This window comes from Trichechus manatus, unplaced genomic scaffold, assembly GCF_000243295.1.
Source record: "Trichechus manatus latirostris isolate Lorelei unplaced genomic scaffold, TriManLat1.0 scaffold00182, whole genome shotgun sequence".
In the NCBI taxonomy this organism is placed as follows: Eukaryota; Metazoa; Chordata; class Mammalia; order Sirenia; family Trichechidae; genus Trichechus; species Trichechus manatus.
The window spans coordinates 1,238,641-1,259,509 of NW_004444118.1; the positions used below are offsets into that span (position 1 = coordinate 1,238,641).

A 20,869-nucleotide genomic window follows, 5' to 3' on the forward strand; every position below is an offset into this window, starting at 1 on the left:
GAACTGCGTACCACTAGGTTCCAGAGGGGAAATGAGTGTCTCCCAGACAGCCATACTACACTTTCCCCAAAGGCCTAAGTATTTGAGTATCTAGTGGCCTGGTCTCCCAGACGGAGGCAGACAGTAGAGATGAAGTAGTCTTGGTCTAGGATAAGAAGACCAGAGTTCCCACTAAATAATTATGCATTCTTGAGCTGGTTCTGTTTCCTGTCTTTCCTCAGTCTCCTCACATGTGATGTAATGGGTTCAAAGAGTGGACCCCAAAGGTTCCTTCTAAGTTCTAGCTCTGCACTCTATGATGCTCCTGGAAAGAAAGACAACCCTGGGCCTCCACACCACATTCAAGTGAAACCCATGTGAAACTGTTCACTACGTGCTTACCTTGCTTATTGGATAATCGGCCCCTGACTATGAATGGAATCTGGAGGCACGGATGGTGCAGTGCGTTGTGCTTTGCTGCCACCTAGTGGAAGCCGGTAATATTCTAACTTAAAGGAGTGGCACTTCAGGCAAGAAGTTCACTCAAGACTTAGAACTAATATTAAAAAGACTTGAGACATCTTCTAGTCCAACCCCCTCATTTTAATGATCCAGTGGGTCTCTGAATGTGAACACTGGCGTTTGCAAAGTTGCTCCCAGTGTATGCTGACGAACTTCCTATAGCTTCTCTGTTCGTAAATGTCTCCTGGTTTTCCCCCGTGAACTTATTAGAATTAAAAAGAAAAAATTTTTAACCCATTGCCATTGAGTCGATTCTGACTCGTAGCAACCCTATAGTACACAGTAGAACTGCCCCATAGGGTTTCCAAGGAGAAAAGTGGTTACTAAAAACAAAAAAACAAAAACTTGTTGAGATCAAGTTGATTCTGACTCATAGCAACCCCATGTGTTACAGAGTATAACTAATCTAGATGGTTTTCTTAGCTATAATTTTAATGGAAGCATTTCACCACGTCTTCTTTCCGTGGCTCCTCTGCTTGGTGGGTTTGAACCACCAACCTTTAGGTGAGTAGTCAAGCACAAACTGTGCCACCAAAGACCTACAGCTACTAAATCTCCACTTACTAAGCACCTTCCATGTGCCGCCTCTGTCATCTTCAGTCTTCACAACAACCCTTCTGATCCAGTTTTACAGGTGAGAAAATGAAAACACAATGGTTTTCGGTTTTTAGGTAAACCTCAGGAGCCAGGATTCAAACCTAGAAGTATGTGGCACCAATTCCATGCCTCGTCCACACAGCGTCTCAACCAGCCGTTTATCATGCTACTGACCACTTTTAAAAAGCAGCCCTGTTCTCCCCATCCCATGCAGGGAGGCCCTTGCAGCTGTGGCAGAAGCAGACAGGGTCTGCGACTTGTGGAATGGACCAGAAACCTCTGCTCTGAGCAGGTGCCAGGCCTGGGGCAAATCACAAACAGGTGCTGCTGAGCTTAAAATGAACATTTGAGAGTTGCCTTGAAGGAAGTAGAGGCAATCTTAAACCTAGAGAAGTGCTGCTCAAAGCGTGGGCCATGAATCCAGGCTAGTCCATGATGACAGAATATAAAATCTGAGATTGTTTGAGAATTGTGATGGCAATCTGACAGAGTAATACCATATCTGTTGTATCTAATAACAAAAATCAGGGGGGACTAATATTTTGCATATCATTGCTTTCTGTTTCATTTTTCTGACAATTCATTCTACTGTATTTACAAAAGCACTGGCCCACAATAGATTGGAAACAAGAAAATCTGTCCTTCACCAGCCTATCATGTGGACAGGAGGAGGCGCTGACTGGTGAAGCCTGAGTCTCAGCTTTGGTTCTAATGATTAAAGCACAGCGATTTCTTTTGATTCTATAGCACTTCCTGATTTTAAAAGTGCTTTCACATTAATCTCCTTTGTGCCGACAGCCAACGTGGACTGAAGGCAGAACAGGAATGATGCATCCATGTTACAGATGAGGTGACCGAGGTTTGGAGAAAGAATGAATGATTGTGCAAGGTTGCATAGCCAGAAAGTCGGGAAACCTAGACTGACAGCTGAGCCCTCCAACTCTGACTCCTACTTGGGGGCTCTTTTTGCTCTCAGCAGAGCTGTCCCCAGGAAAGAGCTATTTCCCTCCCCTTTATAATCCTCAGTATGAAGAATTCCTGACACCTTCCCCCCACGCCCTCGGTGACAGGCCACAGCCTTACTGTCTTACCCATGGGACAAACGGAACCAAGAAAAACCACTGGGTATAATGTCTGCACCATCAGATGGGCCCAAAGACGGTGCTTCCAGCCCCATTTTCTTTGCATTGTAGCCGAGAACACGTGTCCTGCACTGCAACCAGAATACTGCATGCACTTAATAAATCATACGGCCTTTTCTGTGCTGCCAAATCTGGCCTCAACAATTTGCACATTAGTTGGCATCACAATGAAGCAGTTGTGAAGATAACGCAATCTCATATAATACCAGCTTTTGAGTTTATTCTAATTCCCTGCTGTTGAGGTGAACATCACCTTGTTCTGTCACAGGTATCCAAATACTGTCTTAAGAATGCAGCCGGAGGCCTTCAGGAATGCCAAATGAGCAACTCACGGCAGGGCTACATCTGGACTTGAGGGCTAGCTCTCCTCTTGGGATGTGGGACAATAATGCAATTATTGCAGTTAGTAATATTTATGTCTTTGTTTTTTCCTTCATTAAAAGAAAAATTCACTTAAAAGGGTCCCTGATGCTGACATAATCTCCTGAGTGAATGTCTCTTTCCTTGCCTAAGTCTTCTCTGCTGTCAGGAGACTTTCTCCTCTAGATATGGTGAAGGGACAGTGAGCCATGTCCCCCAAAATCTGTGAGACACTCAAAATAAGAGGCCTGGGGATAAAAAGAACAATAAGGAAGCTTCTCCCTCCCCTCACCGATTTCTTGTCCCTGCCCAGGTCTGAGTTCCCCTCCTTAGAGACCCTCCTTGAATATCCACCTTCTGCTAAGGTACCAAGCAAGGCCTTCAGGTTTAGGGGTGCTAGCTGGCCGATCTCTAGTTCCCCTATTACCAAAAACATTTCCAGAATCCTCAAAGGCCACAGCAGAGGGGAACACTCAGGGGAGAATTAATACAAGCTAGTTTCTCTGTTTTAGAAGAGAAAGGGTTGGAGGGAAAGTAGGTAGACCATCCACCCTGCACAAACCCCAATCCCAGCCCTCCTAAGGGACACTGGTGATGAGCGGAAGTTCTCTCTACAGAACATGCGCAGTTCCCAAGACCCGGGCCACTGCCCCTGAAGTCGAGGCCTGGGCATCATTAATGCCCTTCCACAGCCATGTGAGAGCCATCCTGGCCTCTCCCATCCTGGCCTCTACCACCCCCACCCCAACCCCTCACCACTCACTTTGAGATGGGGAATTGGAGTCAGGGGAAGCAAGAAGACAGGAAGCATTTGAAAGGGAAAAATCCAGAAGTTGCATCCTTCTGGGTGACAAGAATAACGTTTAATATAAAACCAGCCTAAGATTAGACTTTGGAGAAAGGTAAGGAGACTGTGCATGCTCGGACCCTCATCCCAGCAGCAGCTGTGGAGGATGCATGAAGAAGTCAGGTGGATGCAAACCAGCATGGCCGTGGGCTGTACATAGCGCCGAGGAATGGAACTGCTGGCCACAGTCTGTGAGAGAGCAGCCCCCCAGCCCCAGAACCATGGAATGCTCACAGCTGCCCAGGACCTCACAACTCACTTTACAGATGAGAACAACAAGGCTTAGTGTCGAGAAGGGACCTGTTGGGCCTGTGGCTTGTTAGTAGTGTGGCTGGGACATCATTGTCTTCTCTTGAAATAGAAAGTTATAAGCATATGGCAGCCCTTGGGAAAATTCTAGTGGAAACGCCTGTTCTTACTTGTAATTATTTTCTGGAAATACTTTCATGGCTTCTTCTGGCACCCCTGTGAGCTAAGTGCTTACATACTTGTCAGATCTCATCAGGATCAACTTCGGACATTTTCCTGCCAGCTCCCTTCCTGACTTTGGCAGCTGACCGGGCCACAGAGGACTCTCTCCGATCCCTTCCCTCTTCACCACTGCCGCCCCGATTGCTTTTTTTAGCTTGTTTCTTCCTCCCTCTGGCTCCACAGCCCACCTCACTCATACCAGCCTGCAGGAAAATGGAAGGGAAGGCTGCCAACCTTTGCGGCTGTGGGGTGGCTACCATCTTACCATGCCGTGGGGGCAGAGGCAGCCGGAGACGCAGCCTGTGCTCATGCACTCCAGGTCATAGTTCTGGCAGGTTTTGGCACACTCAAGCCCTTCAGCCCGTGGGTTGTCAGCGGGACACACCAACTTGACCATGGGGGGCCGGCAGGATAGGCTCCTTTTGCCTTGGAGGTAGGAAAACCAAAGAGATGATGAGTGAAGGAGTGAATGGATCTACCTTCGACACTGTCCTTTGGTCCCCTTGGTGCAGTCACTTGGTGCAGAGACTCTAAGCTGCCCACCCCCTGGTATTAGGTGCTGCCCAAGCTTTGGTCAGGTCTAGCCCGGAGCCGTGTCCCTCGAGTGGGATGGGGATGGCAGCCTCTTCTACTCTTCTGAGCCTCTGACCTTTGGTCTATACTGATGGTGGCCTTCCCGATCCCAGCCCATTTGTCTGATGGCCCCACTTCTCATCCCCTTTGATCCTTCCGTAGCAGGATACACTGCAGAAATTTTCAGACCTGTGCTAAAAAGGATCCTCAGCAGGACCCAATGAAACCATTCCTAAAATGGATACAACTAATCTCACACAACATGAGAAAGAGAACGTTATTCGGCCACAAAGACTTTAAGGAGTCTTTGCTCAAATTTCATCCTCTCTGGGAGGCCATCCACAGCCACTCTATTTAAAATTGCAACATCCCATCCACTATCTGACACTCTATTTACCCTCTCTCTTTGTTTTTCTCTGGACACATATCACCATCTGACATACTATATGTTTTACTTATTCATTTGTTGATTATCCATCTCTCTCCTCCCCACCAGAATATATGCTCCATGAAAACAGGGATTTTTGTCTACTTTGCTCATTGATTGATCACATTTCCTGACAGTTAGTACGTATCAACAGTGGACTGAATAAATGATGATGGAGAAGACTGAGACAGCACCCTTCTTTCAAAACCCTGGAGTGCTTAGCATCATTTAGATCACTTACTACCTCCTGTGGGCAAGGAAGCCAGAATTTCTAAACTTACAAAAGTTAGGGAGCTGGAACTCCAAAATGCTAAGTGGTTTTTCCAAATCTTCACAGAATTCTAGAAGCTTCCTCATTTTGAAAAAGATAATATCTTCCAAGGACTAGACTGGAAGACTTTCAGTAAGACAGGCAGAAAGCATTAAAGACAGGTCTATACAGGGAGTGCAAGGAAGAGGTTGCAACAAGAGAGAAAGCAAGAGGCAGAAGAATTTGGTGATCATGCGGTCACAAGTCCTGATTTCAACTTGTCAGCCACCCCATGCTTGGGATCTTGCCCCAAGCATAGGCTGAGAGATGCTCCCCAACAGTCATCCAGGAAAGCAAACCTCTCACCCAGGCCAACTTGGGAAACAAGCAGCATGGCACAGAGAGCTGGTCACTTGGAGAGAAGGTGTGTTATGGAAAGTGAGAAGCAGAGAGAGATGAGGTCAAGCTGGTAGCTGAAAATAGCCCAACTATCTGCCTAACAGAACCACTCTCCCTCTTTGCGGAAGAGTCCTCTCTAAGCAAGGAACATCCTTCTGGAAGCAAATAAGGCCCCCATGATCCATAAACATGAATACAGTCCTACCAGCACCGGGTCAGCCTCTCCGTTCTCCCTTCTGTGCCTTGTCCTTAACCAGTATAGCAACCATTAGGACCCTCAAGCTAAAAACAACTGGCACAAACCCTCCTCTTCCAAATCCATTTGAAAAGCTTTCTAAAGAGCTATCCTCATCAGCATGTCCATAGGAAAAAAGATCCAGGCCATCGAAGGAGGGTGATTTCTATCATAATCAAGGCAACTCAGAGTTGTTCAATGGGTTAGGTCACCATGGGCAAAAGAGAGGTCTCACTGAGTCAGTCTTGTAGATAATTCAATCTTTCCCCTTCCCCAAAATAAAATACTTCTTGTTCAATAGTTTGAATTTACAAGTGCAAAGACATGCCTAGGCCTGAACGTCACTCACACACAAACAGAAACTGAGACAAACCTAGACAAAGCCAGACTCACACCTGAATGCTCATGCACACAGACAGTGCAGCCCTGCTCTCCCCCTACTCTACGAGTTTGAAGTCTGAGCAGAGGGAGGCAAGGAGACCTGCCGGGGGTACAATACTCACTGCGGTGAGACAGGGGACTGCTGAGGACAACGTCTGGCAAGAGGCTTCCCGGCATTCCACTCATGGTACAGTGCATGAAGCCGTCTTCACAATAGCTGCAAAGAGGAAAATCTCAGCCCAACTTTGCAAGAGGTGTCTACATCCGCTGCCTCCATTTTCTCACCTCCCCCTCACTCTCCATCCTCTCTAATCGGACTCCAGGCCCCATAACTCCACTGAAACACATCTTGCCAAGGTCACCAATGACCTTCATGTCACTAAAACTAATGGAATTTTTTTCAGTTCTTTTCACTCTTGATCCCCTTCAATATTATTCATCACTGTTGACCACTTCATTCTTCTAGCTCTCCTGGTTTTCCTTCTACTTCCCTTGTTGCTCCTTCTCAGCTTCAACTGTAGTTCACCCCCCTCTACCTGGCCTTTAAATGTCAGCATCCCCTAGGTCCATCCTGTTTCCCTCTCTTCTTCTCACACCACACTGTCATCTACACCCCCCAGCTTCAATTATAGAAATGACTCACAAATTTACATTAGCAGCTCCGACCTCTCCTTTGAACCCCCAACCCATATAGTCAAAGGCTTACATGATAGCCACCTTTGGTGTCTCAAAGACATCTCAAACTTGGCATGTCCAAAACTGAACTCATGATCTCCCACACAATGTCAGTCTTCTTCCAGGGCTCGGATTCACTGAATAGTATCACCATCCATCCAGTTTCACAAACCAGAAACCCAGGAATCATTTCTGGCACTTCCTCTCCCTCACCCCCTATATATGATACATCACCAAGACCTGTGGACTTTCCTTCTCTAAATATCTCTGGAATTCCTATCCACATCTCTCTATCTGTGAGGGCCATGAACAATGCAAGATGGGTCCTGCCCATATAGGACTCTGGAAGAGAACCAAAGTACCTTATTGAGTAGTGACCTGGACCAAAAAAAAAAAAAAAAAAAAAAAACCCCAAACACCTGACTTAATGGTAACTTCAACTGAAATACATTAATAGTACAAAAACAACCCCATACAACATAGATTGAACATGTTTTTTTCTTCCCCAGCTCCCCTGCACGTATTCTTGCACATAAACACTAAGTACAGAAACAACACCCTGCATCGCCCTGCACGGACCTCTACCCAAGTGACTCTTGGCACTTCGCTGTCCATACCGAGAATCTTGGCATCAGCTTCTGTTTGTAAGTTCCCTAATAAAGCTAGATCTGATCTTGGCTTTTTCCACCTCTTTTTTCAGAATCCAACTTGTTCCCCTTGGAACCACTCCTGCCACTGGTCTGGTGGGGTGCAACACTATCTTCACTGCCATGAGTCGCCATCACCTCTCACCTGGACAACGCAAGAGTCTCCTAACAGATGTCCCTGCACACATTCTTGCCTCTCTCCAAAACACACTCACCTTGGTAGCCCAAGTATCTTTTCAAAATCTAAATTTGTTTATGTTACATCCCTGCTTGAGACCCTTCAGTAGCTTCCCTCCTAAAGGCCTTAGGAAAAAGATCAAGCCCCAAACATGGCCCACGAGGTCCCTAAGTGATCTAGCCCCTGCCTACCTTTTCCCCCTCTAACCCACTGGCCTTCTTCTAATCTTGAAGGTGCCATGCTCCCATCAAACACAAGGCCTTCTGCACGTACTGTTTCCTCTGATCTAATGTGACTTCCTCCCACCGTACACACGCATAACCTTCTTTGTTCCCCAACCCCATTTCTCAAGCTTTCATGGACAATGTAATTCTCTTCCTACAACTTATCACACTTGTAACCTTACATGTAGTTATTATTGTTAACATCTGTCTCTCCCACTGGACTACGCGATCCATGAGGTCAGAAATAATGACTCGTCTTGCTCACCATTATATCTCCAGCTTTGGACTTAGCATAAAGTACTCAATACACTGGGTTTTTATGGTTTGTTTGGTTTCTTTGTTTGTTTGTTTGTTTGTTTGTTTTATCCCCATCCTCCAATCCCAATCCCCTCCCCTAACATGGGCAACTATTTTTGTGGTAGCCAGCCTCCAAGATGGCCCTCAGTGATCCCTATCTCCTGGTATTCACACCCGTGTATAGTCTCCTTCCACACTGCATCAGGGTCTGTCTGTGTGACCAATAGAATAGGGCAGAAGAGATGCTATATCACTTCTAATGTTAGTTATAAAAGACTGTGGCTTCCATCCTGGTGCCCTCTCTTGGATCACTCACTCTGGGAGAAGTCATATTATGAGCCACCCTATGGAAAAGCCCACATGGCAAGGAACTGAAACCTCCTGCCAACAGCCACGTGAGTAAGCTTGGAGTGGATCCTCCAACCCCAGTCAAGTCTTCAGGGACTACAGCCCTGGCCAACAGTTTGACTGCAACCTTCTGAGACCGAGTCAAAACCACCCAACTAAACTGCTCCTGGATTCCTGACCTTCAGAAACTATACGAGATAATACATGTTTGTTGCTTTAAGCTGTTAAGATTGTGTATTATTCATTATGCAATAATAGATACCTAATGTGATTTTATTCTGTTTAATGTATATCTGATTGTTTGAATATATTTTTATAAAATGTGTAGTTGTTTTATGTGCAAGTATGTTTAATTTATGAGGCATTGGTGGTTCAGTGGTAGAATTCTCACCTTTCATTCAGGAGACCCAGGTTTGATTTTCAGCCAATACACTTCATATGCAACCACCACCCGTCGTCAGTGGAGGCTTGTGTGTTGCTATGATGCTGAACAGATTCAGCGGAGCTTCCAGACTAAGACAGACTAGGAAGAAAGGCCTGGTGACCTACTTTCTAAAATCAACCAATGAAAACCCTATGGATCACAACAGTCTGATCTGCAACTGATCATGGGGATGGCACAGGACCAGGCAGAGTTTCATTCCATTGTGCTTGGGGTGGCCATGAGTCAGAGGCCATCTCAACAACAGCTAACAATAATCAAAAACCACCAACCCTGTTGCTGTTGAGCCGATTCCAGCTCTAGTGACCCCAAAGGACACAGAAAAACTTACCCATAGGGTTTCCAAGGCTGAAATCTTTATGGAAGCAGACTGCCACACCTTTCTCCCTCAGAGCGACCGGCGGGTTTAAATCACCGACCTTTCAATTAGCAGCCGAGCTCTTAACCATTGAGCCACCAGGACTCCTTCTAACAACAACGTTTAACTTATATAAATGGTATTATCTTAAATATCTCCCTGTGTCTTGCTTTTTTCATTGAGATTTTAAGTTTCATCCATGTGAATACATGTACTTGTCTGTTGCTAATGGTTGCACAATACTCTACAGTGGGCACCCACCACATGTTACCTATTTGCTCTCCCAGTGATGGGCACAGGCAGTCCTCTATCCTTGCCACCACAAGCAAGGCTGTGATGAACATTCTCATACAGGAACCCTAAGGTGTGAGAAATTCCTTAGTATATATACGAGGAGCAGAACTATAGGGCCATCAGGCGTGGATACATGTACATTCTGAATGTGTTGCTGCTGCTGTTGTTATCAGGTGCTGACATGTCAATTTCTATTCACAGTGACCCACATGACAGAGCAGAACTAACTGCCCCATAGGGTTTTCTTGGCTGTAATCTTTATGGAAGCAGATCACCAGGTCTTTCTCCCGCAGAGCCACTGGGCGGGTTTGAACTACCAACCTTTCGGTTAGCAGCTGAGTGCTTAACCATTGCACCACCAAGGCTCCTTTCATCATACATATATGTTACGTATATCTGCACATGCAGTGCTAGTTGTTCCCCAGGGTGGCTGGACCAGTCTGTGCCCAACGGTAGCACCAGTAGCATTATCCAGATTTCTAAGTTTTCCAGCCTATTAGATATAATATCTTCTTGTTGTTATAAGTTGCACTTCTCTGATTATAATAATTTTGAACATTTTTTATGTCTGCTGCTCAGTAAATATTTGTTGAACGAACAAAAGAATCAGCTCATCCCTCTTTGGGCAAGTGCAGAACCTGTGCATTTTGGTTTTTAACTAAGACCTGGTTTAAAAAAAAAAATCCTCCCCCAAATGTCATGTTCTATCTGTCATTTGGACAGACATGACCCAAAAGCTTAATTTTATAAGAAGCCTTGCAGATACTTTAAAAATCAACTCCTGGCCCAGGACCTGGCCAGTAGTAGACAAAGTCCTCTGCTGTGTGATGGCTGTTTGGATGACCGAATGAGTGGTCTGAAAAGCCTCCAGGCCACGTGCTACCACCTTACCACCTTAGGTGTCACAAAAGGTGGTTACTCTTGGTTACTAACCAAAAGTTTGGCAGTTCAAATCCACCCAGGAGCACCACAGAAGAAAGGCCTGGTGATCTACTTCCATAAGATCACAGCCATTGAAAACCCAGAGTAAAATACAGTTCTACTCTGACACATATGAGTCGGAATCAACTTGACGGCAACAAGTTACTGCCTTTTCATGGGCATCATCAGCATTTGCCCCAGTGGGGCTCATTCTTTGGTGACTTATTTAAAGAATTAAAAATAAAGACAAGCCCTGAGTTCCCTCTGGTATACGTTGTCCAGGAAATCTTATCTTCTAAATGATGGGGAGAGACGGGATGGTCAATCATTTTCAGCCCTGGTACAGGAAGCGGAGACAGGGGAAGAGGACATAATCATGTGAATGAAAAGAGCCTGAGGCCACAGCCATCACCCCAGTCCCGCCCACCCAGAAGCTGCTGTCCCCCATCTCCCATCTTCCCTGTGCCACTGATACGGTAAAATAACCAGTGACACTTGCTGCCCTCCCAGTCATCCTAGCTTCCTACAGTCTGCCTTCTTTCCTCACCACAATGCTGAAACTTGGGGGCCATCATGACCTTCTGATCCCTAAATTCAACAGCCTGTTCTCAATGAAAAGAACACTGGTTCAAGAGTCTCTGGGTTCCAGTCACTTGCTGGATGACTTTGGGAAAGTGATAATCTCTCTAAGCCTCAAATTCCTTGCTAAAAATGCAGGCCCTGACTGCCTAACAGTGTTGTTTTAGGATTCCAGAGAGAAACGCTTCGAAAAACATAGCCAGACAACTGTAATAAAACAACCACTGGGTGAAGATCAAAAGATTAAACCAACAAAAGATGTGACTGTACCTTTCTTGCCTTAACTTCCATTATGACACTGTCCTAGTTCTGCCCTTTTCACTGGCCTTTTCTTTTGGCCTCTCTCACAAGATCCTCCTTCTCCTCCTTTTACCCTCTGAACATTCCCAAAAGTTCTGGACTCAGTCTTCTTTTCTGCTCTTCATTTCACTCCCCTTAGCAAACCTAGCTACTCCCCTGGCTATAACTGTTATCTCCATACAAACTTTACACCCCAATCTCTCACTCAAGTTTCAAACCTGTAATTCAAGCTATTGGTTCCATTCATTCACCAAGATGCCCTCTTGGTAACTCAAAGTCATTAAGGCCAAAACCAAATTCTGTATCGTCCCTCTTCAAAACCTGTTCTGCCTCCAGAGAGCCTTCTTGCTGCTCTTGACATCACTGCCTTCCTAGGCATTCAAGTTCAAGATCAAGATAAAGATGAAAAGCGATCTTCAATAATACCTCTTCCTCCCAAACATCCCAGGAGTCTGTTTACTTCCCCAGTGTCTCTAGCTTCTTTGCCCCACTCTCCATTGCCATTACTATTACTTGGTCCAGGGCCCTCCTACCTTTTGACCAGTCTGGTTCAACATCTTCCTGACTGGTCTCCCTGCCTCCACACTGCGTTCAGAGTCCCGAGTCCACTCTCTAAAGCTACACTTTGATCCTGTTTGCTTCCTGCCCAAAACTTTCCATGGACTCCCACCACCTACTGTTCAAGCATCAGTCCCCACCTTACCTTTCAAAGACCCCCTGAACCTGGTCCCAGCTTCCCTCCAGTCTTATCTTTCCTTCATACAACATATGTTCCCACCAGAGGACTTATGTTGCTGAGTGCTGAGCACTCCTTGTGCGTTTTAGTCTCTGGGCCTCTGTTCCTCCTTCCATCATCCCACCCACCTCTGCTGTTGGAATCCTCCCCGAGCTTAGAAGCTACCCTTCCATGGGAATTCTTTCCCTAAGTCCTCCCAAATGGAAGCAATGCTCCCCCTTTCTGAATGAGCAGGGATTTTTATGATATGGTAAGTATCACAGATGTTATAGTTATTTCATCTCATAAACATTTATTGAGTTCCTACTTTGTACCAGACCTGTGTTAGGTGCTGGGGATCAGGACCTATGCTATAATCTCCACTCCTGGGGAGCTCACAGTCTAGAGAGGAGATACTGGACATACCAACACGGTTTACTGAAATTCAAGTCCATCAGAGATAATCATTTGAATAGGAACGTAAACCACCTGCTTCGGGTACGTGTGGTTGGAAGGCTAAGAATTAATCTCACTGGTGTGCTTAGAAAAAGCTTCATACCAAACGCAATGTGCAGACCTTGTTTGGATCTTGATTTGATCAAACCAACTATAAAAAGGCATTCTGAGACAATCAGGAGAAAAGGAACATGTATTGAATATTAGATGCTATTTAAAAATTATTGTTAATTTTTAGGGTAATAATAGTTTTATGGCTATATTATAAAGTGTTTATCAGTTACAAATGCATACTGAAGTGTTTACAGGTGAAAGATATAATATCTGAGGTTTTCTCCAAACTATCCCAGCCAAAAACAGGAGGAAGGAGTAGACAAAATAAGAATGGCAAAGTGCCGGTAATCATTGAAGCTGGTGATGGGAACATTAGGGTGCCTTATACTACTCTCTCTACTTTTATGTACTTTTAAAATTCTCCATAATAAGGACATTTTAACTCATTTCCCCTAGTAGACTGTCAGGGGAGTGTGTCACCAATCCCTAGCCCAGAACCTGGAACAGAACAGGTGCCAGGTAAGTGATTGCCCAACAAATGTTCTGTTGCAAATTGCTTTTGTGACCATGACAGTCCTGCTGAAAATGAAACTGACCATCATAGAGGGCTTAAGCAACGAGCTTCAAGAATCAACTATGATTTGGAACTATTTTGCATGCCTGACGTACACGAAGTAAGTCAGGGTGGTAATGCATCATTGAACCAATGCTGCTATGGCATATTTCCACCTGGCTCAAAGTGCTTCAGCCTCTGAACGCAGACAGGAATCTGAAGAGCTATGGAGGCCAGATCTTCCATTTCCTGTTCTAGAATAAGGAAACTGAGTCCTAGACCAAGGAAATGGGGCCCAACACATGCTAGTAGCAATGAAGTTCAAGAATCTCTACTGCCAGCCTGAAGTTCTAATTCCCCGCACAGCAAGGAAGTCAGAAGACATGAGCAAAAGCCCAGCTCTGCTCCTCTGGACAAGTCATTTCCTTTGTTGGGTCTCAGTGTACCCACCCATAAAATGAAGGATTTAAAAGACCATTTTCCTTTCTAGCTCTGCCATCCCAGAGGTCTCTGGCCCTGCTGCTGGCACTTACCACATGGTGTGATGGTCTGAGAAGACATCTTCGGGCTGGAAGATCTCGCCATCATAGTAGCAGGGGCACTGGGCCTTGGGCACACAGTCCCCCCTGTCATCCAGGTAGAGTCCTGGGGGGCAGAAGCAGCCCTCAATGCAGACCTCATTGCATTCTTCATCCGGGTAAGAGAGGGAGCGGCAGGTCAGGTTGCAGGGGATCCCACACTGCAGGTACACCTGGCCCTGGGGGCAGCTCAGCGCTGGGAGAGATGGAAAGAGAAGGACAGTTTCAGTAGGGGCATTGAGAAGACAAGGGCTGTGGGCCTCAGGACTTGGGGTGCCACCTTTTGCAGATGTGACCCCCCAATCACATCTGTATGGTCACTGCCTTCCTTTCCCACTATGAACAGAAGTATATTTTGTATATCATAATTATGATGCACACATTTTCTCTCTCCTTAACCACAGGGACCATGCTTGAGTCACCTCTGAATTCTCAAAGCCTGGGATGTAGTAGAAATTCTGGAGGATTTTGAAGCTGTGAATAATAAAAACAACTGGAAGTAATAGGCAACAGGCATCTCCCATGACAATGATAACAATGATGGCTACTATTTACTAAGCACCTACTGAATGCCCTGTTCTTCACATGGGTTTTATGCCTTTTACACCTCCCTCAGGAGCCCTGGTAGTGCAGTGGTTGAAGTGCTCAGCTGCTAACCAAAAGGTCAGCGGTTCAAACCTACCTCAGGAGAAAGATGTGACAGTCTGTTTCCGTAAAGATTTACAGGCTTGGAAACCCTACGCGGCAGTTCTACTCTGTCCTGTAGGGTTGCTATGAGTCGGAATCAACTCAAAGGCAGTGGCTTTGGTTTTGGTTTCAGTGAATTAGATTTTATCGCTCCTTTTCTACGAATAAGAAAACTGAAAGTTACACTAAGTGATTTGTCAGGGTCATACCTCCCAGGAAGAAGCAGAGGCAGAATTTGAACCCAGATCTCTGTGACCCTAAAGCTTACGCTCTTAACTATCATGCTCTAAAAAGGAAGCGGTCACTTAGGAGCCACACTTTTGAGGACACACGGGTCACAAAGGACACAGACATTCTTACCTCAGCAAAGGGGGCCACACCCATCAACCCACAGCCCCGCTCACCCTGGACTCCCACATAGAAACTCTACAGACAGAAGACAGGAGGAAGTGTGACGACGTGGCAAATCAGCTACAGGAATGGGCTCTGGATCCCACTACCTGAGTGCAAGTCCCAGTTCCTCCGTTAGCTCACTACGTGATCCGGATCAGGGTGGCTCCGTTTCCTTATTGGACTATAATAATAGTATCCACCTCCTAGGATGTTTTGAGGACTAAATAAAGTAACATGTTTAGAGTAATGCCCAGCATGTGATAAACGTTCACTGCTATTATTATCATTATTATTACATTATCATTATTAATAATTATCAATATTCATTATCATTATTATTACCCAACCCCAGGTCAGCAGGCTCCAGATGGGAGGGGATAGTTCAGAGAAAAGTCTAGACCTAAGAAGACCTAATACTTCTCGATTCTTGCCAACACATAGCCCACTTTCTGGGCTAACAGTAGTCTTGTAAACACTCCTGATGAAATTCTTCACTGGGAGAGTAGGGGAGGTGAGGGGAGCACTTTACTCTTTCAAAATGCTTTCCCGTTGCTGATCAGCTATTGTCCAAGAAATCAGAACCTTGCTCTGGACATACTCCTCCTGAGACCATTAGAATCCTTCCCCTTTGTGTCATAAACCATTCCTACAGCAGAAACTCCCTGGCAGAACATTTCATAGTAGCCATGAAGGGAAGCCTTGGCCACAAGCCTCAAAAACGGGGGCAGGGAGACTTCTGGAGAGACCTTGCAATCTCTCCCTCCTACATCTGCCTTGGGCTTGGTGTTTGAGGGTAGCTAGAATCGATTGTTGAAGTTAGTAGGGTATCTGAATCGATTCCAACTCATGGCAATCCCACGCATGTCAGAGTAGAACTGTGCTCCAAAGGGTTTTCAATGGCTGGTTTCTCAGAAGTAGATCTCTGGGTAGATTTGAGCAGCCAACTTTCCAGTTAGCAGCTGAGTGCTTAGCCATTTGCATCACCCAGGGATACCTCTGAGCTAATCAGACAGCGATTTTCTATGAACCAGTGGGGAGGTTGGGTCACTGGATGAATATTTAGAGGGTGGGCAGGTTGAATTGGGGAGTGGTGGGCAACAAAGATGGAGATCCCTCCCAATCCAGTAAACCCATGATGATAAGGGCACATTTTACCCATAAAAGATCAGTGAAAGCTGAAAGCTCTTTTTTCTCTAACAGACTGTCTCTAGAGCTGGCTTGGAGCCTTATTAAATTTCTCCTTCAGCTTCTTCCCCAGAAGAAATCATGAACATCTCAGTCTAACAGACATTTATTGTGGATCCAGTGTGGGCAGGGGCTGTGCTAGGCTTGGGATGCAGTCAGTGATGGTGAGACTTGGTCCCTGCCTTCAAGGAGTCCAGGTCGTGTCTTCCTAAAGGAAACATAACCAATTTACAAGAAAATCAAGCAAAATCTCCTCACAGCATCCCACAAGTATCTGTACGATAAACCCTTGCTCCATGAGTGTTCCCAATTGGTGCGACATCTTCTCATAGCTCCTATAGAAGTCGGTGGTTTAGAGAGCTCTGTTCATTCCTCAGGGAGCAAAAATGAGGTCAAAGAGACAGCTAAGCCTGAGCCCCTCTCTGAGTTGAGAAAGAATAGAGGCAAGAATCCAGAAGTCCTGCCCACCCTCCTTGGGTTCACTAAAGCAGCCCAAGGCCATCTGGCCAGCCTTGTCTCTGGTTCCCCTCCACATAAACCCAAGGAGACAGATGCCTGCTTGTCCTTAAAAATCTCCAGGGAAAGGTCCTTCCCACTGCCCAGCACTTTCTGCCCTATCATAAAGCCTCAGGAGACAGGAAATTCTTTAATTTGATCTCAGACCCTGCTACTGCAACAACAGTCATTTCCTCTTTTTCTGCTCTCTGTGGAGTTTGAAAACAGCTGGTCGAAAGAGATTAAAGATTATTTCGATAGGCCGTTAGTATTCTGGGAGAATGTCCTAAATTGGGAAATCTTTCTGATGCTGTAGCAAACTGATAATGCATAATTTCTAATACTGGTGGACAAACAAAGCACGTTCATAAACATCACATCATTTAATCCCCATTGGTTTTCCCAATTTCTAAACAGCAAACACTGATGAGAAAACTGAAGTTTGAAGGGGTCAAGTGAAGGGTTTAAGGTCATGTAGCTAATAAGTCACAAGCACGTTACTAGTAAGGACTCAGACTCAGTTCTTCCAGCTTTAGCCAGGACTCTCGGTGACACCCCAGAGCTGGAGGGAGAGGGAAGGCACAATGCAGACATTTATGTACTTGCTCCCTTCGTCCTTACTTTTTTCTCTGCTTCTCTTTTTTATGAGATTACTTAGACTCAAAACATGAGCTGGCTCATAAGACCCTAAATATTGACACCTCTAGAGCCCCCGAACCTAAACTTCTCTTCAGATATATATTAACTCCTTCCACCTTTCCTCACAGCTCCTATTTTCCAACATCCATTAGGACCACCTACATTTTAGTTTCCAAACACATCTACTGCCCCCCTAAAAATCAAAATATCCACTACGTCTTATCTATAACTTACTCTTCCCCACACCTGTGCCTCACCACTATTCTACCATTGGAAACAATGCCTTTCTGTCGAGAAGGCACTTTTTTAAAACCATGGTCAAGTACACCTCCTCCAGAAAGCCTCCCTTGGTTGTCCTAGCCCTAATTTAACCATCTTTTTAGTCAGTGTGATAAGCACCTAGTAGGGAGGCAGTTTCCATTTGTGCCTCAAAAAGGAAAGTTCCCCTCAGATACCCTACTAACTCAGAACTGAAGCCATTCCTGAAATCTACCTCTCAGCCAAAGATTAGACAGGCCTATAAAACAAATAATAACACACATGAGGAATGTTCTTCTTAGTTCAATCAAGTATACAAGACCCAGTGGGCAACACCTGCCCAAAAGCAAGATGTGAAGGCAGGAACGGACAGGAAAACTGGACAAATGGACAGAGAGAACCCAGGGTGGAAACGGAAAGGGGGAGGGCGCTGACACATCGTGGGGATTGCAACTAGTGTCACCAAACAATCTGTGTATAAGTTTTTGAATGAGAAACTAATCTGTGCAATAAACTTCCACCTAAAACAATAAAATTTTAAAAAATAATAAAGGAAAGTTCAAGCTTTACATCATGGCTCTTGCCTGACCACACTGGGCACTCAGCAAACATCTCCAGAGCAACAACAACAATCTAGCCATTCAAGGGACCAGAGTGTAGGGGCAGATACCGACTCTGGTGGCAGGAAACCAACAGTGCAGAGTGAGAATCTAAAGTCAACTGGGGACAATGACGATTTTCAACTTTATACCACATTATACAATGCCAGAGATTCTGGCTGGGAGTTCACAGATGGTTTTCCTCAAGTTACATGCAAGGATTCATATGTGCATTTCCCAGTGTCCTCATCAGACCCTCAAGGGATGCAGGGACCCCTTGGGATCTGGGAACAACTCACTGCACAACCTGATCGTACACATCTGGAACACTAGGTGGCCGCAGCCATAGGAAATCTCTGCTTAGCAGAGACCTCAAGGCTCTAGTTCTCCACGTAGTGGGTTTAGATTTGCCCTCCAGGAGCAGTCAGAGTAGCCAGACTGTCCTGTAACACAGCCAGTCCCCACCATCTTGTGCTGCTGGGGATTGGAAGGGAAACGTGGCGGAAAATGAACTGTTGGCACACCCCAGGCTCTGTCAAAATGCCCCGGGCCAGCTTCCAAATGAAACAATGCCAAGAAAGTGCTTTGAAAAGGACAAGTGGGCTAGACAGCAGGGCAGCAGCAGCTCGTCCGGCTCAGTGGCCTCGAGGGGGAGCACACAGGGAGGGTACCCACCACAGAAGCTGGGCTCCCGCCATGCGATGCTCACGCCTTTCTGGGCACAGGCGGAGGCGTAGCTGGCCACAGCGTTGCAGAGGCAGTCTCTGCCATCCGAGCAGGAGCAGACGTCATAGTGGCAATTTTGCAGGTACGGCTGGAGGCTAACAGCGTGGTGACAGGCCTCGAACTTGGAGGACGTCAGAACAGCACAGGCCTCTTCTGCAAACTTGGCTGTGTGGGAAGAGAAAGGAGCGAGCCTGGGATGGTCAAGTCCTACTGATGCCCATGCCCCAGAGAGTAGCAACAAGGGCTCCTGCTTTGAAACTCTCCACTCCAGTTTCTCCATCAGCAGCAGAGACTGCAAAAACTACTTCTGCTGGCTCCGGGAGTCATTGCGATTTTTCTTCCATAGCCAATTTACTTTCTTACTTATATTTGCCTTAAATAAATACTAAACTGCATCCCCAGAGCCCACACCCGCTGACAAAAGGGGAGACAGTCCAGTGATCCCTTGCTAAGAGAGGAAGCTAATGTAGGGCTGAAACGGTGCCGCAGATGAATCTGCAAACGGCCACCTCGGTCACTTCCCTGACAATAATTTCACTGTTTGTGTGCCTGCTGTTCCAATAGACTGAGAAAGCCCCGAGGCAGGAACCACATTCTGTTTTTCTTTCTCTCCCAGGGTTTGGCCCATAAACAGTGCTCAGTAAGGAAACTTTGAAGAACAAATGATCCAGATGCAGATAATCAAATGCTGATGATACAAACAAAGGTCCACCTAGTCCCCCAGCTCCACACCGCCCAAGCCACGGTGGGGACACTGTCCGTGGAATGTACTGGAATAGAGAAGACCTCAAGGCTCTGTGGAGCACCGTCTTTCCCAACAGGCTCACATACTTAGGCGCGGGTTGAGGTTACAGGGGTCGCTGTCCTGCTTCTGCAGGTCTTGGCAGTCCCCGTGCAGCTTCCAGGAGTTCCCGAAGTCCTCCACCAGGGGCTCCTCCAGGCCTGAAGGAGTGAGGAAGTCGTCCCCCTTGTTGCCATTGTAATTCCCGCACAGGCCACAGGTCTTCCCAGCGTAAACAGGGGACAACTGCAGAGAGAGGCCAGGCCACCTTACAGCAGCTGCTGCCAAAGCAGCAACAGTTTCATTTCAGTAATGAGATGGTTTTAACCAAAAAGCTCCCCTGGGTGCAGGATAAATATGAATTTAATAAACTGCAGCTATGCCATAGGCTGCAGGAGGAAAAATAAAGGTGACTGCAGTATAAACTTACCAGTTCCATCCCAGCTTGTAATCACTGGAAGTCAGAAAGCTGTCATGTGGGGAGGGATTTTAGAGATCGTCTAGTGATTAAAGATGGGAAAACCAACGCCCAGAAGGGGTAAGTGACTTGCCTGGTCACAGGCAGTGCAGAGCTGGGACGAATAACCATGCTGAACTCTCTGCCATCCACGCTTGTGAGTTGAGATGGTCTAAGGCAATGGGCCCTGCCACCAATGCGAGTCAAATTCAAACTAAACATCCCATTACTGAACACTTACATTGATCTCACGTGTGGGCAAAGCAGAGCTGAACTTGTTATGGCCCGAGCCCCCCTGGAGCTCACATAACTTTCTGTATTTAACTCAGCCATTGAGTGTCATTGAAGAGAAAAGGCCACAAGCTAAAGAGGCCTCTGGAGGTTGTGATGGGAGAAGGTGGGGTCAGTGAGGAGTCTGGGGCAGCCTGTCACAGGGCGATAAGGAGGAGTCCAGGGTTCAAAGTCCAGGCCATCAGCATGTGGTTCATTCTCCATTCATGGGGCCAGAGCGCTGAACCCAAAATGCACATTCAGGAATGATTTGGGAAGTCAAACCTACCTTTCACACAGTATAGCTGGCCCATCTGCTGGTGTTTACAAAGAAGGCCCTGGCTCAAAGAGGGAGCAGTGTCTGGGAACCAGGCTGTGGCATGCAACTGATGAGGCCATATGTAGAGGGTTGAAGTGTGTCCCCCAAAAAGATATGTACACATCCTAACCCCCAGGACCTCGGAATGTGACTTTATTCAGAAAAAAGGTCTTTGCAGATGTAATGAAAGTAAGAATCTCGAGATGAGCTCATTCTGGATCAAGTTAAGCCCTAAATTCAATGACTAGTGTCTTTTTA

The 20,869-nt window shown here is 46.2% G+C and overlaps 1 protein-coding gene across 1 annotated transcript in view; it reads right to left on the minus strand.

The window, feature by feature from the left end:
• The window catches only part of VWF (von Willebrand factor), a 197,875-nt gene that overhangs the window by 110,329 nt on the left and 66,677 nt on the right, over positions 1 to 20,869 (minus strand). The window contains exons 13-17 of the mRNA XM_023741484.1: positions 19,616 to 19,811; positions 18,734 to 18,949; positions 13,758 to 13,998; positions 6,306 to 6,400; positions 4,184 to 4,344 (exon numbers count right to left, since the gene is read on the minus strand). Of these exons, the coding sequence (XP_023597252.1) occupies positions 4,184 to 4,344; positions 6,306 to 6,400; positions 13,758 to 13,998; positions 18,734 to 18,949; positions 19,616 to 19,811 (909 nt within the window). The remainder of the gene's footprint in view (positions 1 to 4,183; positions 4,345 to 6,305; positions 6,401 to 13,757; positions 13,999 to 18,733; positions 18,950 to 19,615; positions 19,812 to 20,869) is intronic.